Consider the following 18918-nt stretch of genomic DNA (forward strand, 5'->3'; position numbering starts at 1 on the left):
CATAAACGTACGGTCGGAAGTGTTTGACGGCCCATACTATGGCTAATAATTCTTTTTCTGTTGTGCTGTAATTCCGTTCAGCTTTGTTTAGTATTCGACTCGCGTAAGCAATTGGTTTATCTTCGCCTATTCTTCCTTGTGATAGTATAGCGCCTATTGCTACGTCTGATGCGTCTGTTGTTACTATAAATTCCTTTGTAAAGTCTGGATACATTAAGAGGGGTGCTGTAGTCAGTACTTCTTTTAGTGTGTCGAACGCGTTCTGCTGTTCAGCGGTCCAGACGAATTCTACTTTATTGCATGTAATGCTGGATAAGGGTTTGGCTATTTTTGAATATTCCGGGATGAATCTACGGTAATATTCTGTTAGTCCTAAGAATGCTTGTAATTCTTTTAACTTTTTTGGAACGGGGAATTCTTTTACGGCCTTTGTTTTTTCGGGGTTTTGCTTGATCCCGTCGGGAGTAATTATGTGTCCCAAAAAACCTACTTCCCTTCGCAAAAACGCGCATTTTTCTGGTTGCAGTTTTAAATTATATTTGCGAAGAGTGTCTAAAACTTTTCGTAGTCGTGTGTTATGTTCTTTTAGGCTTGCTCCGTGGATGACAATATCGTCGAAGTAAACGAAACAGTCTATTCCCTGTAATCCGATAAGTGCGGTGTTCATTGCTCGCTGGAATTGCACGCATGCGGTTGAATTCGTAGTGGCCTTGTGGAGATGAAAACGCTGTCTTGCATTTATCGCGTTCGTCCATTGGAATCTGATGATATCCGGACGCTAGATCGAGAGTGGTAAAATACTGCACCTTTCCTAATTGATCTAGTATGTCTGTGATATTAGGCAATGGGAATGAGTCGCCTACGGTAACTTCATTGAGTTTTCTGTAGTCGACTACTACGCGGTATTTAATATTTCCCTCGGCATCAGGTTTTTTAGGTACGACGAGCAGAGGTGCGTTCCATGGACTGGAGCTGTGTCGGATGATGCCGTCCTTTAACATTTGTTCTACTTCTTTTTGTACTTCTCGTTTGTGGGCTTCGGGTAATCTGTATGGCTTGGCATTACATGGTGCTATGTCGCTCTTTACAGGGACCCGGTGGCCAGTTACGGTAGCCGTTGTCAGTCGATCACCCGGTAAATGAAATGTGTCGTGGTATTCTTTACATATTTCCTGTATAGCTTTTTTCTCTTCTTCATTCATGTGTCGACGGTCTACCTGGTCTACGACTCGAGCGATGCGCGTGGTCAGCGATTCGTTCACGGTCAAGGCGCGAACAGCTGCGGCGCTATCGCTGTCGTGTATCATTTCGTTGTCCATTATTTCGCTTAATTGAACTTGTGGTACGATTATTGTTTTTGGTTCTGATGTTGTGTTCATAACGCACGCTACGCATTTCCCATTTTCAGGTCTTGTTAGCCCTTCTCCTAAATAGATGCCCTCAGCTAGTTGCTGTTTTTCTATTATTCCGTCTTGCGTACTATCTGTTGGGACTATTATTAATTGTTGTGTGCGTGCGGGTATGGTTATTTCCGTGCTTCTATCTAGAGTTTTCCACGGTTTCCTATCTGCTAAAATGCTCTGACTGTGGTAGTCTATGGTTATTCTGTTATCTTTGAGGAAATCTACTCCTAATATTCCATCTGCGTTTGTTAGGATGTTTCCTTCTATTACGTGTAGGGGGTATACGACTTCTTTCCCGTTTATGCAAAACGTAGCGTCAATTTTCCCTAACGTTTTTGTTTTTTCTCCCGAAAAAGAAATAAGTAAGACGTCACTTTGTTCCATTATTACGTCTTCGGGGAAGACTGTCTTTGTAATTAGAGATACTTCTGCCCCGTTATCTATTAGCATTACTGTATTTTTGTTTTTGCTATCTTTTATTTTTACTTCTATTCTGTCTGAAGTGTGTCCGCTCTTGAAAAGTGATCCTATCTTAATCATGCGGAAGGGTCTCGCGGTTCCTCGTGTGGCTGAGTCGTGTCTCGGTGGCCTTGCGTTATCGCGGCTGCCTTGCGCGGAATGTGCGCGGTTGGCGTTTTCGTTTCTCGCCTGCGGTTTTGTCTTGTAGATGGTTCGGGTATTTTCCGATTTATGCCCTGTCGATTTCCAATTTCTATCGTCGGTTACTATGGGTTGCATTCGCCGAGTATTTTCTGAAGGAAAAAATTTTTGGCGGCCTACTTCTGTCCTGGGCCTTCCAGCGCTCTTTAGTGTCGTGCCCTGTTCGTCTACAATTGTTGCAGTACCGTGGTGCTGCTCTATCTCTATTCTGATACATGTGTGAGGAGGGGTTTGTGCCGCGCGTTCCTGCTGACGTAGTCGGTCGCCTCGACATCGATCGCTCTTCCTCTATGGCTATCTTAATTGCTTCTTGTAAGTCGGCGGGTTTTTGTGATTTAACTAGGACTTTTAGTTCGTCGCGAAGCCCGTCTTCGAATATGATTAGGGTCTGCTTTTTTAATATTTTCACGGTCAAGGCCTTTTCTGCCTGACTACACGTTTCGTCGGTGCTTGTCGTGATTAATTCCTTTAATAATTTGGCAACTCGGTTTCCGTATTGATACGCGCCCTCGTGGGTGCCCTGTCTACTATGTAATAGTTCTCTTCGTACGGTCGCGGTCGTACGTGGGGGTTTGTATACTGAAGTCAGTACGTCCTCTAGATCTTCGATCGTAGTTACCTGGCGCGTCTGTACTTCGTCCAACGCGTCACCCTGGAGTCGTATCGATATTATTCCGTTTAGGATTTGGGTCTGTTCTTCTGGTGTTTGATATGCGTTGGCTATATATTTGCAGGCTGTCAGGAACCCTGGTAACTGTTTGGGCTCCGTCCCGTTGAAGACGGGTATGGCTTTTATAGTATGGATTAATTGTCGGTTGTCTGTGGCTGTCGGTACGTTGGGTAGGTCGTTTGACTCGAAATTAGGGGGAACGAAAGTACTAGTGCGCCTAGGGTTTTCCTCACGATCGCGGTAGCCCTCGAAACGGACAGCCGTCCTGCCCGAAGGGGCGGGGGTCGCGTGAGTACTATTCATTGTGTCCCTTAATCTATCTATTTCTCGATCTATCGAGTCCTGTAGTGGACCGTCCCTTGCCTCTAGTGTGCCCAACCTATCGTTTATTGTTATCATTCCATCGGTTACGCTAGCTAAAGATGCGGTTATTCCTGCGAGTAGTTTTTCCATGTTCGCTAATCGATCTTCGCTTCCTGCGGGATTCTGATCGGCGTTGTCGCGCGCGGTTGGAGCGGGTGTGTGCAACATCTCGGCGTCGGTCGCGGGTCTCGCTCTCGGGATTAGGCTATAATCTAATTCGTCGAACGGATATAGTCTCCTGGCGGTTATGTGTCCGTCGGGACTTGACACGGTCGGTATGCTGCGATCGTCGCTGGTATCCGCGGCTAGAGCAAGTCGCGTACGATCTCCGATTTCACGAAAGGCTTCGAATGTCGCGTCGAAGAGAGGAATGTCGGAGGGTTTTCGCGGACGTACTTTACAAAATTTACGCGGAGTAGCTCGGCGCAGTGATCTAGGCGAGATAATTTCTTTTCGCTCGGTCAATTCTAAATCGCGTTCGATGTTCGCATCGAGTGATTTCGCTCTACGCATGAGAATAATGGCGTGCGGTTTGAATTCGCTGAGAGTGGTATTTCGCACTTACAGCACGTAGATCAGGTGATGCAACGCTCGTCTCTGGTGCTTGGTAGACTTTCCTAGAGGCGTCCTCTGCAGACGCCTGTCAAGACTGCGAAGTGAATTGCCCTACTATTAAGTGGGTCGTTGTCTCCGCTATGTCCTGCTGTCCCCGTCGGTCAGGCTTGTTCCCTACGTTGGCAGGATCCCACTGCTGCCACCAGTATTGTTGTGCCAAGGCGCCTGGGGTCGAGATTCTCGCTAGAATCTCGGGGTGCACCGGGTCGTCCTTCGCAGTCGTCGTCCAACGGGCTCCGATAGGTTCGGGTGATAATGCCGGGACGAGGATATTCGGTTAGAAACCGAAGGTAGGGGATCGTTGCGGGTTAAAGAGTTGGAACTCACCGTAAGGTTAAACAAGTTTATTCTGTCCCGATCTGGGTGACAGGAGGAGCGCATACTGTATCGTGTATCTGTCATTAGTCAGAGCCCCTTGCTCGCAGTTTGTACAGAGTCTTATAGCTAAATCGGGCCGAAGCGGGGACCAGAGTGGTCACCGCCTTCGGCTCGCTCTTGGGTGTTTTCGGCGGAGACGCTGACGGTGCTCGCGGGTCGCTGCCCGCGCTTTGACGCTCCCGCGTGTTATCGGAATGTGCGGTGGTTGTAACTGTCGGTCATTGGCCGGTTACAACATACCGAAGGAATATAATACAATATATTTCAACAGTCGTCGAAATTGGCTTTCCTTTCATTTAGGAAATTTGGCATAGTTGTTACAAATATGTACATAAAATAGAAAATATTAGAATTTCATTTTTCAAAAGTATAAATGATTTATTTAGTCTAAGACGCCATTATATATGTACTTTCTTTGGCTATGTACATAATTATCTCTGCCTGTAAGCTTAGCTTGTCCCTATAAGCAAAATATAGGCCACTGCCTAGGGCGTAAAGTCGACAAGAGGTGCATAATGGTATTTTCATTGCTGGTATTGTTGAAAATATACTTTAAAATAAAATATTACAAATTGCACTGCAACTGATTTAAACTACGAATAAAAATTCAGAGTAAGGTCATCAATAAACACAAATAAATGTATTATAATAAAGGGCGCAATTTGACAAGTTCGCCTAGGGCGCAAGAAAGACTTGAGCCGGGTCTGCGTCAAGATTTTGACGAGGGAAAACTTTTACTGTTTTTTATACACAACATAATACGGTAACTCAAATTTTGGTGGTCGTAATATTTTCCTTGAAACAAAGGTGACCCTCAGTTTTTTAAATAGAATGCTATATATTTGATTATCCAATATGAAAGCGACTGTCAAGACAAATTCAACCATATGATATACTATGACCTTCAAGGTTACACATGGTTAGGAAGTTTAGCTTTTTATCTAGTAGATTGAATTTCTTCTTTCATTCCTAACCATGTGTAGTCTTGAAGGTCATAGTATATCATATGGTTGAATTTGTCTTGACAGTCGCTTTCATATTGGATAATCAAATATATAGCATTCCATTTTAAAAAACTGAGGGTCACCTTCGTTTCCAGGAAAATATTGCGAACACCGAAAATTGAGTTACCGTATTAAGTTGTGTATAAAAAACAGTAAAACTTTTGCTTCTTCAATTTTTTTCAAATACTTACCATATTCGAGAACACTGTATAAGAATAGCAGAGATACCCGCTTGGCCGCTGCGAGTACCGCACGGCTTAGCCAGTCGAGCCGGTGTGATTTGACGCAGCGTAAACTTTCGATAATTTTTACAGGGCCAATTTTAAAATGTCCATATTTTTGACAATTTGACCATGAAGGGGAGGAATATATCTATAGTCTGATTTTTTCAGATTTTTAAAATCGCGCCCGATGTTAAAAAACTGCATTTGTTCATAATAATTACACAAAAATGGACCAAATTTTATTTTTATAAAACAGAAATATTTTTTTCTTAAAACATCAATGTCTTCTCTACAAATCACCGTAAACCTCATCTCCATCCGTTTACTACTTCCATAGTTATAATTTATTGAAAAAAAGTTAGCACTTACCTTCAAACAGCTGCAAAATCTACATTTTTCAAAATTTTCAAAAGTCTTTCGAGATATGTTTATACATTTTTAAAGACTACAACATATTCAAATTTGAGTCACATCCGAAATGTTACTCCGAAAAGTTTCCGGTTTTGCGTGGAATGACCCAGGATTGAAATGCGAAAAGTATACTTTTCACACGCAGTCAAGTGCACGCGTGCCTGCATACACACACAGCCGTGTATCGCAGCGTAGACATGCTGCTTGTGACTGCCTTTGCTTGCGAGTAGCAGAGACGGTTGTGCAGATGTGTGCGTGTAAAAAGAAAACGGGCCAAAAGTGCATGTCCTTCGGTTGCGTAGCGAGGGAATCACGTTGTCTAAGAGGAACATTTGTATCACGCTACGTCCCTCTTCGTATCACGAAGACATACAGGGTGTCCCAAAAATGTCGGAGTTCCTTGAAAGGGGTGACTCAGGGGGTGATTTGAAACAACTTTTTCCTTAGCGAAAATATTGTCCGAAGCTTCGTTAACGAGATATTAACAAAAACCCCCGACCAATCAGAGCGCGCGCCTTCCGCCCGAGCTCCCGTTGTAGCGTTGGCTACGCGGCAGGCGGCTGCGCTTGTACTACGAAGGTATGAACAAGCAAGTCGGCATGCACCGAAGGAAATCGCGTTACACAGTTTTACTTTAAAGCGGAATCTTAAATAATAATTGTTTGAAGTGAGAGGACAAGAAATACGCAAATTTCGTTTTCAAATAAGGCATAAACGAAAAGGTAATGTAACAAAAAAAGTGTGACAAGTGATCATAATTCGTTATTGAGGTAAAAATCCGTAGTTTAATCACGGCCAACATAACTAAATTTAAAAAATAATATTAGGTGTATGAATAAATTCTTTCAGACTGGATTTACATAATCGGTATAAAGCAACCGAATTTCTATCGCAGTGATATTCGTAAGCTACCAGAAAATTGGCAAAAGGTAATTAACAATAATGGAAATTATTTCGCTGATTGAGTTGTTTTTATTATTTTTTTTTTTTTAAATCAAACTGTTATTGAACCCTAAAATCGTACAGAATTTATTTCTACACCTAATAATCACTAATAAATTAAATAACACTCACCCCTATGGGCATTCCTTTCCTTCCTTTCCTTCCTTTACGGAAACCTGTGTCACTAAGTAGGTCACTGTGCCGATCCTGGTCATCGGTGGACGAAAAGATTTATGGTAGGGTTGCGCCCACTGCTCAGCTGATCGCAGGTATAACACCACCCGAAGGTAAGGATCGCAACGTCAAGTGCATCCGGGTTAATGTACCGAATATTCACTTCACTGCACGGCCACTAACACTGATCACTTAATTTACTTTTCATGGAACGTGTTGTTCCTACGTTATAAAATTGGTGGCCCCGAAAGTGACCGATTACTGTTATTTGAGCAGTTGCTCGATGTGACCACCCTCAGCGTCTATGCATGCCTCAGCGCGTACAATCACTTGCCTTTGGACGGCCAGCAATGTTTGCGGCGTAATATTTGCTACTGCAGCGTGAATTCGAACAACTATGTCTTCGAGTGTATCCACTGGCTGACGGTACACCTCATCCTGAAATGATTGTTGTACAACAAATACAAAACGTAAGTAAAATAAGAATACTTATAAGAAAAAGTATAAGCAATAATGAAATTACCTTCAGGTAGCCCCTGAAGAAAAAATCCAGCGGGGTCATATCCGGTGACCGTGGGGGCTACGCAACAGGACCGCCGCGGCCGATCCACCTGTCCTGGAAGGTTTGATTTAGGTAGTCGCGGGCATCCATCTCCTCGCGGAGATGGAGGCGGAAGTATATTCCGCCGTCCGAGGTCTCCGCGAGGCTGGGGGCCCACTGGCCGACGGGCAAGAAGTGGCGAGGGGCCAGGCCCGGCAGCGCATGGAAGCCAAATGGCTCGAATGGTTGGCCCTCCCAGAACATCGGGAGGGTCGCGTTGTCGGGGCGCTCCTGCCCATCATGAACGAATGGGTGGGGCGCGGGTATGGCAGGCTTACCTTCCGCCTGACGCAGATCATCACAGGTGTCGGCTGTTTCGGCACCTATCTGCGTCGCATCGGGCGGGAGGAGACGTCGCGGTGCTTCAGCTGCGACTCGGGCGACGAGGATACGGCGGATCACACCCTGGCCAGATGCCGGGAGTGGGTCGACGATCGCCGTGTCCTCGAGTTGCAGCTGGGCCCGGATCTCTCGCTGCCGACGGTCGTGCGTCGCATGGCGGGGGACCGGGCGTGTTGGGTGGCCGTCTCCGAGTATGCGGAGGCGGTCATGGGAGAGAAGGAGGAGGCGGAACGCGAGCGGGAAATGACGGGTCACCCGTCCCGTCTCGGGGCCCCCAGACGCCGAGGCCGGCGAAGATGACCTGGAGCCGGGGGAGGTCGGGTGGTGACGTAGTTCAGTGCGTCACCCCGCTCCCCGACGGCGAATCACCGGGTCTGGGGGGCCCCCCTTTTCGGGGCCATCTTGGGAGGTGGTGGCAGTGCCACGGGGTTGCCGTCGGCGTCGCGTCGTGGCAGGTCGCGACGTACGGCGGCGGCGTAAAGATGTGGGGATCCTCGTTTCAGAGGGCCCCCTCGGGGGGTAGCCGAACATCCGCTACCCCCCCCCCCCCCGGGAGCCGCGCTATAAGCGCTCTTTTTAACGCGCTCCCGTCGTAGGCGATCGAACAGATAGGGTGAGTTCGGCGGTCAACGGGACCGTCATTGCACTCTGCCCCTGCCCCGGGGTGTCCGCTTGCGGCTCTCCCGGGTGCGGCGGCGGAAGAACGGTCCCTTGGATCATTTGACCAGGTGCCGTCTCCCCGCCCGGCCACTGTCCGGGTTACTGTTCGATCGCGGGGGTCGCGGGGTGAGGGTGCCGGGGGGCACACTCACCCCTCCGCAACACCATGCGACCCCCAGAAGTGGCGACGCGGACGAGTGGTCCATCGCGCGTCGCCGGAGTTTCGGGAAGGCCCCGCCGTCATCGCGCGGGGTTGTTGAGCGCGGAGTTCGCCTTTGCGCTGAGGGGGGGGCAAGCGGATGTATCGCTAGTTTGCTCCCGCGTAAAGTCCCTCCCCTCGTGCGCGCGACTCCGCGCCCGAGGAAGACCACCGTGGAGTTTTAGTGGGTGCAAGCCCCACATAACACCGTCCCTCCCCCGGGGGGCGGGGTATCCGTTAGGGATTTCTCCACGTCAAAAAAAAAAAAAAAAAAAGGTAGTCGCGGGCAATTGTGGCGTAGTGAGGTCCAGCCCCGTCTTGCTGATAGAACATGTTCCGTCGGATCTCATTTGGAATATGGTTCATGAGATCCGGCAGAACATGCTCTAAAAACACTTTATACGCTGGGCCGTCCATCCTGTCTGGCAGCATGTACGGCCCAACGATGTACTCGCCACAAATGCCGGCCCATACATTAATCGACCAACGGACTTGTGCTGCGCGTGTCCGAAGCGCTAGTGGATTCTCGTCGCTCCACAAATGCCGATTGTGGGAATTGAAGCACCCTCCCCTATTGAAGAGTGCTTCGTCCGTCCACAATATGTATTTGCAGAACGACTGATTCCGCTGCACTTCTCCCAACAGCCACACTGAATACTCAACCCGCTGGTCGCCATCCCCGGGGTGCAAATGTTGCACCCGTACATGGCTGTACGGATGCAACATGTTTTCCCTCAGAGTTCGGTGTACCGTCATTCTGCTGGCACTAGAAGAAAATGCAGAAACATCCATTATTAGATAACATTTGTTTTCCTCAATTAATAATTGCTGCAGTTATCTTGTACTGTGACTTACTCTAGGCGGCGGCTCAAGTCGCGCACGCTGAGGGTTGGATCATCGTTTATGGCGTCCAACACGTTCTCTTCTACCGCAAGGTTCCGCTCGTCTCTGGGTCTACCCACGTTACTGCCTCGCGGCATCATCGACCCCGTCGAGTATAATCTTGACGCTAAACGTCGAATTGTACCCTCGCTGGGGGTTTGGATGTGCGGGTATTCCTGTGCAAATGCACGCACGGTAGCACTTGCGTCCCCGTTGTTCCGGGCGTACACCCAGAACATCGCGTAATATTCTTGAGCGGAGAACATTTCTAGGACGAGATTGCTAGCTGACTGATAGGATTTTTTCAAGCAACTTCCTCTACCCCCAAGTAGTTTCTCTCGTTCCATTATGAGCTAACTCCCACCAGGACAAGAGGCTTTAGGTAAAAAGAAGCCAGCACATTTTCGAAACACACGTGCTTTGCAGAAGTGCAACGAACGAACCATCCTACACTTTCACAAAAGCCCGTGCTCCGTCCTTTTACTGCCAATGTACCCGTTGCTTCGAGATAGACAGCAGACACCACGTGTTTCGGTTCGAAAGGGTCCGAAGAGAAGAGAAAGAGAAAGTCTTCCAGTTGCTATAAAGAAGGAAAGGTATACCAACCCTGTTTCCGTTTTCCAATATCCTGAGTTCACGTCAGCTACGAGGCGGAACCAGCTAAGCCATAAATTACCCAAAACAAATCGTTCTCTACAGCCCCTTGTTCTGGTGGGAGTTAACCCATAATGGAACGAGAGAAACTACTTGGGGGTAGAGGAAGTTGCTTGGAAAAAATCCTTTCAGTCAGCTAGCAATCTCGTCCCAGAAATGTTCTCCGCTCAAGAATGTTACGCGATGTTCTGGGTGTACGCCCAGAACAACGGGGAAGCTAGTGCTACTGTGCGAGCGTTTGCACGGGAATACACGTACATCCAAACTTCCAGCGAGGGTATGATTCGGCGTTTAGCGTCAAGATTATTCTCAACGCTGAGGGTGGTCACATCCAGCAACTGCACAACTAACAGTAATCGACCCCTTTCAAGGCCACCAATTTTATAACGTAGGAACAACACGTTCCATGAAAAGTAAATTAAGTGATCAGTGTTAGTAGCCGTGCAGTGAAGTGAATATTCGGTACATTAACCCGGACGCACTTGACGTTGCGATCCCTTCCTTCGGGTGGTGTCGTATACCTGCGATCAGCTGAGCACTAGGCGCAACCCTACCATAAATCTTTTCGTCCACCGATGACCAGGATCGGCACAGTGACCTACATAGTGACACCGGTTTCCGAAAAGCAAGGAATGGAATGCCCGAAGGGGTGAGTGTTATTTAATTTATTAGTGATTATTAGGTGGAGAAATAAATTCTGTTCGATTTTAGGGTTCAATAACAGTTTGATTTAAAAAAAAAAATAAATAAAAACAACTCAATCATCGAAATAATTTCCATTATTGTTAATTACCTTTTGCCATTTTTCTGGTAGCTTACGAATATCACTGCGATAGAAATTCGGTTGCTTTATACCGATTATGTAAATCCAGTCTGAAAGAATTTATTCATACACCTAATATTATTTTTCAAATTTAGTGATGTTGGCCGTGATTAAACTACGGATTTTTACCTCAATAACGAATTATTATCACTTGTTGTACATCACCTTTTCGTTTATGCCTTATTTTAAAACGAAATTTGCGTATTTCTTGTCCTCGCACTTCAAACAATTATTATTTAAGATTCTGCTTTAAAAAAAACTGTGTAACGTGGTTTCCTTCGATGCATGTCGACTTGCTTGTTTGTACCTTCGTATTACAAAAGCAGCCGCCTACCGCGTAGCCAACGCTACAACGGGAGCTCGGGCGGAAGGCGCGCGCTCTGATTGGTCGGAGTTTTTTGTTAATATCTCGTTAACGAAGCTTCGGACAATATTTTCGCTAAGGAAAAAGTTGTTTCAAATCACCCTCTGAGTCACCCCTTTCAAGGAACTCCGACATTTTTGGGACACCCTGTATTAGAATGATATTCACACTTCACAGTAATGCAATAACAATATTTTCATGAATATAGCATCGTAACATTTGTGATGTTTCTCTAATGATAAATGACACCAAACACGGTATAATTTGAATAACACATATTTAGTGGTAATATGTTTCGGCCGCAGAGAAGTATAGCGAATGAAAAAGTTGGAGACAATTGGCAGTCCTTTTTTCCACTCGCTCTCTTCTCCTACGTTCGAGGCTATCGACAAACTTCTAAAAATATAAGAACCACAGTAACATCTCGATTAGGGTTCAAAATTGTGACTATATATGATTGGTGTTAATTTATATCACCCCTAGTTGGAGTGTTCCCTCTTGGAACCAGTGAAGCGAGTAATATGGCTCGAGGGCCGATCGTATAACCCGATCCGAAATTGAAAATCGGTGAGAGACAACACCGATACAAAAGAGGTTTACAATTAATAGTATTTTATTTTTGGTTCTTTTTTATAAATTGTTTACCAACATATTGTTGCGAGCACCGGGTATAGGCCCGTGCATAGCCTGCTGGTGCTCGCAGCTGAAGATAGAAGAAGGTCGGCCCCCTTCAAGAGGACGATCGGAGCGGCCGACGAGAAGGAGATCTTGTACCGAACGCCATTGCGTTCGGACGTACGGGTCGCACCTTTGTAAACTATTGGTCGTAATAATATAGTTCAGTCGTGTGTGCGTCCGTGTCTGTTATTCTACTCCTTTGCGTCGGGGTGGCCTGCGGTGAAAACGCCCCGGCGCAACATTGATGTCAGAAGTGGGATCCGTAGCCACGGATCCCGAAGATACGCAAGGAGCTGTTGTGTGCGATACGCAAGGAGCCGTTGCGTGCGATTCAGCCTGCAGCTGAACAACGAGGGACAGCCACGGAAGCAGCGGCAGCAACGAAGGACAGCGGCGACGGCGGTCGAGGCCCGCCGACATCGAGGGACGAACATGGGAACAGCGGGAGCAGCCACGGCGGTCGAGGCCCGCCGACATCGAGGGACGAACACAGGAACAGCGGGAGCGGCGACGGCGGTCGAGGATCGCCGACATCGAGGGACGAACACAGGAGCGGCGGCAGCGGCGACGGCAGTCGAAGACCGCCGACATCGGAGCAGGTTCGAGGCTTCGACGAGGATGCTGTCGAAAAAGGAGGAGTCTAGGAGGACATTGCTGGGTCGGCTCTGGAAGCTCGGGAAGCCGACCCACGAAAAGGAATCTAAATTCTGGTTGTATCGTTCTCATTGTATAACGTAGAAAATGGCAAGGAACGGTTGCCTTTAAAAGTAATGCGAGCGTACGTCAAATGAGTACGCATTGAAGTTGGCTCTTTCGCGAGTATCGAGCAAGATTGACGTTTTGACACTTTGACGTTTTGACTTTTCCTGTGACGAAAAAAAAAACGGTTTTCTGTGAGGACGGCGTGAGTCGACGAACGTCATTCCGATACAACGTTCAGCAATGCCGATTCGACTTGGAGCTGCAAGAAGAATCGAGGGGCTCGTCGGGTTCGGGGAATCGTCATCAGAAGAGGCCGAGTTAGGACGCTATAGAGGGAGCGTCGGAGTGTTGGTGGTGGAGGTGCGACTTCGACAGGGACGCAGGGACGTCCGGGAGTGCACGGACCACACCAAGGATTGGTGGGTATACGGCTCTGGGTGGCAGTCAGGGATCCATGCAGTTGAGTTGCTGGCGAGCGGCGTCCCCAGGAGCGTGAATACCACCGAAGCAACGTGGAGGCGCCAGGAGTGCGCGGAGTTGCTAAGCTGCGACGAAGGGAGTTCGAGGGTGAACGTCGTCGCAGAAAGGCCGAGTGCGTAGTCGCGACGGAGGGAGTGCGAGGTCGAATACCGTCGCAGGAACGCCAAACCCCCGACAGAGAGCTCCGAGGAGTGGAGTCGTTTAGTCGAGATGAGCCGTTCGTCGACCGAAGATTAAGGAAGTCTCTTGCTCGAGGACTGGTAGAAGATCTTTACGAAGAGTCGGAAGATTAGTGTTTAAGCTAATCAGTGGACTGGGTTCCGGAGGCTACCTTCGTAGCCCAGCCCCCCCTTTTCTTGAGTTGTTACAGGTTCTCGATACCCCACGACGAGGGACAAGGTGTCGGGGGACTGCCACCGCGGCTGGGATATGCGCTCCCGAATTCCCCGAATGTGCCATAATAGCGTGGCGGTCCGCAGCGGGGGCGCGGACATACGTGAAAGCGCCCCGCTAGCCCCCTGGAGGAGACCTCACGAGCCCCCGGGACGGCCGGGATGGAGGATCTCGTGGGGTACCCAGGAAAAGTAGGAGAAGGGTGGACAGCAGACGGGAAATGGCATCCCCAATCACCAGGCGGACAAGCGGTGCTTGGACCGGCTGGAGGGGATGTCGCGGAGACGGGAGCGCTAACCGGACGCACAGGACGGTCCCCTGGAGCAGCACCAGAGGCCACGAAGAGGAATGGGGCCTTCTTGAAGCCCTGGATTGAGAGAGGGAGAAGAGAACTGGAAGAAAGAAGAAAATGCGGTTGAGCTGGGGACGCTGGGCAGATTGATCGGGGAACGGACCGATAGCATGTTCATTGTTTAGGTGTGATCCTCTGCTTTCGGTTCCGTCTCGCCTGTCTGTCTTCCCGGTTCCTTTGGCTCCAACGGATTGTCGCAAGTGGGAGCGAAATATAATGTTTCCCTGTTTCTTTTGTAAGGAGTTCAGGAGGAAGCTCAAGGAGGCCGGAACGTCTCGCCGCTGGAGAGAAAGCAGCGTCGTTGGAGTTCCGGAGACGGCGCGTAGGAGAAACGCGCCAGGAAGAGCTGCGGATCTCGTCGCGGGATGCACGAAGAAAGACGAGAGCATCGCTCTGGAAGACGAGTGCAGTTCCGGAGGACGCTCGACCAGGATGCTTCGTCGTTGGAGATTCCTTCTGAGGGAACGCGTCGCAGGGGAATCATCGTTGGAACAGAGTTTCAGGGACAACGTGGGACAAGAAGCTGGAACGCTCAACCAAGGAGGACCGTGTGATTTGAAGATTTCGTCAGCCGTCCCGATGTACCCACGCCTTGCTCAGGGTTTTTCCGTGGTTTTCCCCTGAGCGAGAAGGCAAATGCCGAGGTGGATGTCTGAAGAAGCCACGGAGCTGCACGACCACTTCTTCGGACAGGGGTACGAAGATTCTGAAGAGGATCGACTGCGGTCGGGACGTCCGCTCTTCTGGAGGGGGGAGCAGTGTTGCGAGCACCGGGTATAGGCCCGTGCATAGCCTGCTGGTGCTCGCAGCTGAAGATAGAAGAAGGTCGGCCCCCTTCAAGAGGACGATCGGAGAGGCCGACGAGAAGGAGATCTTGTACCGAACGCCATTGCGTTCGGACGTACGGGTCGCACCTTTGTAAACTATTGGTCGATGTAATAATATAGTTCAGTCGTGTGTGTGTCCGTGTCTGTTATTCTACTCCTTTGCGTCGGGGTGGCCTGCGGTGAAAACGCCCCGGCGCAACAATATTGTGGGAGTGCGAAGACTGTCTGATTGACAAAGTATGTTTGGGCCAGAGCGATTGGGATCGAGAGCGGATGTTTATAGTAGGATATCGAATGCGTCAGGGGTGTGAGGTTTGAATGGTTTCGTCGAATGCATGCGGAGAGTTTGGGTGACCCGAGTGCGTGTCAAGAGTGTGTGTGTTGTAAGTGTGAATCTCGGGGAGCGCAAGATAAGAATGGATGAAGGCAGTCCTGCAGAGTCCGTCGAACGAGAGGCATCATCGCCTGAACCTATACGCTTTATAATAAATTAGCCTTTTTTTACTTTTCCACGAGTGTGCAGTTTACTCCTGCCCTGATCACCTAACATCCCTACATAAAATTGGGGGCTCGTCCGGGATCAGTGGTGATATACGTGTAGGATACGGTGATAGGAGAAAAGGCAGGTTGTGTGGAAACGTGACGTGAGTGACTGTGAGAAGCCGTGAAGTGTTGTAGCGGGGAATATGGCTACTATGGCTACAACACCAGTGAAGGCGGATGTTACAGTCGCTGAACTGAAGGAAAGGCAGCGAGGTCTCAACCTGAAGACGTCGGGCAACAGGGCTGAGTTGATTGCTCGACTGATGGCGGCAGATCCTTCGGGATCGTGGATGCAGGCAGCGTCGGAAGTGTGCGAGGTTCCGTCAGGGAGGAGTGACAGTGGTGCATCACTGGGTACACCCGCAGCCAGTGGGTCTGCGCGGGCTGAAGAAGGGTCATTGTCTGGGAAAATGGACGAATTGATAGCCCTGATGCACATGTTTTTCCGAGGGGCCGCGGTTGCACAGCAGGGGTCTGGCACGTCGAGGCCGGGCCAGCAGACAGTCGTTACAGCCGTTACAGGTGGAGAGACTGAAGCGCAGGACGATACGGAAGCACAGGACGATACGGAAGCAGGACCGGAAATTCCGACGCGACGGCATGTAATTGTGAAGGAGATTGCGGACTTCTTACATGATTATTCGGGGGAGCCGGATGGTTTTGACAGATGGGAAAAACAACTGAACTTGTTAAAGGTAGCCCATAGATTCAACGAGGATCAAACAAGAAGACTGATACTTCTGAGGCTCAAGGGAAAGGCATTGGATTGGTTCCATTCCAAACCGGAACACGTGACAATGCCGGTGGAGTCGTTGCTCAACGAGTTACGGGAAATGTATCGCCATTACCCAAATGAGATTGAATTGCGGATCAAATTCCAGAATCGAACGTGGAAATTCGGCGAAACATTCCATGAGTATGTGCGCGACAAGGTTATTTTGGCCAATAAAGTGTCCATCCAGGAGCCTGAGCTGGTGCAGTACATCATTGAGGGCATATCGGACGTTGTTCTGAGAGATCAGGTGCGTCTCCATAAATTTAAAACAAGGGCAGCACTGCTAGAAGCGTTTCAAGGCGTCATGCTGCGAGGGTCGACTGCGTCAAGAGGGCCAAGAGATGCAGGCGGCAACAACGTGATTTCTTCGTCATCGAGGGTGACACGGGACGCAAGAAGAGAGGAGCCGCGGAAGGACCGCCTGGCTTGCTACAGCTGCGGCAGTTTGAACCATCTTAGAAGAGACTGTCCGACAAAAGTAAACAGCATCAGGTGTTTTAAGTGTCACGAGCGAGGTCATATTGCGTCGCGTTGTACAAAGGGTGTGCGGATCATTGAGGAGCCGGCGGAGAGCAGGGGCGCTGTCGCTCAGGTAGAACATAAGAAATATAGGAAGGAGGTAACTGTAAATGGCCATCAAACCATAGCTTTGATCGACACGGGAAGTGATATTACGTTAATGACCGCGGACCAATATATCAAAATTGGTGCACCTCCGTTGCAGTCAAGGGAAATTAAATTTGTCGGTGTGGGGTCAAAAGAAAATAGCACGCTTGGCGAGTTTGAGGCGGAGTTAGCTGTTGACGATAATACTTATCCGGTTTCTGTACAGGTAGTTTCGGAACAGCTTACGAATCATAAGTTCCTTCTGGGCGCGAACTTTTTAGATACGGTAGAAACAAATATCAAGGGGGGCAATATCTCAATATCTCCCGTCAGGGAAACAAATACAGTTGATCGCGATGTCCCCGAAATATTTCAGATAAATGCAATTGAAAGTATGGCGGTAGATGAAGCCGATATAAGTAACGTCACTAATGTTGGACACAGGAACACCATTAAGAAATTAATCACTGAATATAAGCCAAAGCGGATTAGGGACGTAGATGTAAAAATGTCGATTATTGCTAAGAATGATGTGCCAGTTTTTCAGAGGGCAAGGCGACTGTCCTCTTCGGAGAGAGAATTAGTTAACAGGCAAATTCAGGAGTGGATTGATGAGGGCACTGTTCAACCTTCTCTTTCCGAGTATGCCAGTCCGATTGTATTGGTTAGGAAGAAGGATGGGACTGTAAGAGTGTGTATAGACTTCCGTAAAGTGAACGAAATAATTTTAAAGGATCGTTACCCCTTACCTCTTATAGAAGACCAGTTAGATTTATTGCAATCTGCGAAGTACTATAGCACTCTCGACTTGCGAAATAGATTTTTCCATGTTCAGGTGGATGAGTCGAGTCGAAAATATACCGCGTTCATAGTCCCAGACGGGCATTATGAATTTTTGAAAGTCCCTTTCGGGTTATGCAACTCACCTTCCGTCTTTCAAAGGTACATAAACGTAGTTTTTAGAGATTTAATTCGCGATAAAATAGTCTTAACTTATCTAGACGACATTATTATACTGTCGGTGGATTGTGAAACCGGCTTGAAAAATCTCAGGATCGTACTCGATGTTGCAGGTCAGGTCGACCTAAGGATAAACTGGAAGAAATGCTGCTTTTTACAGGAGAGGGTCGAGTTTCTCGGGCACATTGTTTCAAATGGGAAAATTTATCCATCCGTGCATAAAACCGAAGCGGTTAGAAAATTTCCCGAACCTACCACCGCGCGACACGTGCAAAGCTTTTTGGGTTTAACGGGCTATTTTCGAAAGTTTATCCCGCGGTATTCTATGATTGCGCGACCATTAAGTAATTTGTTAAGAGCGGATACAAGCTTTGTTTTCGGTGAGAATGAGAGAGATGCGTTTGTGGAACTGAAGCGTGTCTTAATCGAGAAGCCTGTTCTGCATCTGTATAGGGCAAATGCAGAAACTGAATTGCATACTGATGCGTGTAAGTTGGGTTATGGTGCGATCTTGCTACAGCGGGGACATTATAGTGCGTTACATCCAGTGTACTTCGCGAGCGGAAAAACCACACCTGCTGAACAAAACTACACTAGTTACGAGTTAGAAGTGTTAGCCATAGTTAGGTCGTTAAAAAAATTTAGAGTTTATTTGATAGGGATACCTCGCGCGAACGGCCAGGTAGAGCGCGTGAATCGTACACGCATACCATTACTAACAAAGATGTCGGATCCTAAAAAAGAAGATTGGTATCGCTACTTGGATGTGGCTCAACAATGTTTGAATACGACATTTCACCGAAGTATCGGAACGTCCCTGTTTCACGTAATATTTGGAACACGCGCCCGCCTCAAGGATCATCCGCAGGTGAGAGAGATCCTGGAAGAAGAGTGGGTAGCTGCCTTCCAGACGGACCGGGACGAGATACGCCGACGTGCATGTGAAAGTTTGGTGAAGATTCAAAACGAAAATCGCCGAAATTTTTATAAGCGTAGGACTAAGCTATGGATAGATAATGTAAGCGATTTATCAGATAATGTTAGCGAAGAGTCCGAGTGACATTCGAGGGCGAATGTCTGTGTAGGACGGCCGAGTGTGGGAGTGCGAAGACTGTCTGATTGACAAAGTATGTTTGGGCCAGAGCGATTGGGATCGAGAGCGGATGTTTATAGTAGGATATCGAATGCGTCAGGGGTGTGAGGTTTGAATGGTTTCGTCGAATGCATGCGGAG

General features: G+C 48.3%; 2 protein-coding genes across 2 annotated transcripts in view; one reads left to right on the top strand and one right to left on the bottom strand.

Moving 5' to 3' along the window:
* The window catches only part of LOC143367031 (uncharacterized), a 426392-nt gene that overhangs the window by 190527 nt on the left and 216947 nt on the right, over positions 1 to 18918 (bottom strand). The window lies entirely within an intron of this gene.
* LOC143367260 (uncharacterized) lies at positions 15488 to 18745 on the top strand. Its single transcript, XM_076808896.1, has one exon. It carries the CDS (start codon positions 15488 to 15490, stop codon positions 18743 to 18745), a length of 3258 nt encoding a protein of 1085 aa, XP_076665011.1.

Source organism: Andrena cerasifolii, chromosome 3, assembly GCF_050908995.1.
Source record: "Andrena cerasifolii isolate SP2316 chromosome 3, iyAndCera1_principal, whole genome shotgun sequence".
Classification (NCBI taxonomy): Eukaryota; Metazoa; Arthropoda; class Insecta; order Hymenoptera; family Andrenidae; genus Andrena; species Andrena cerasifolii.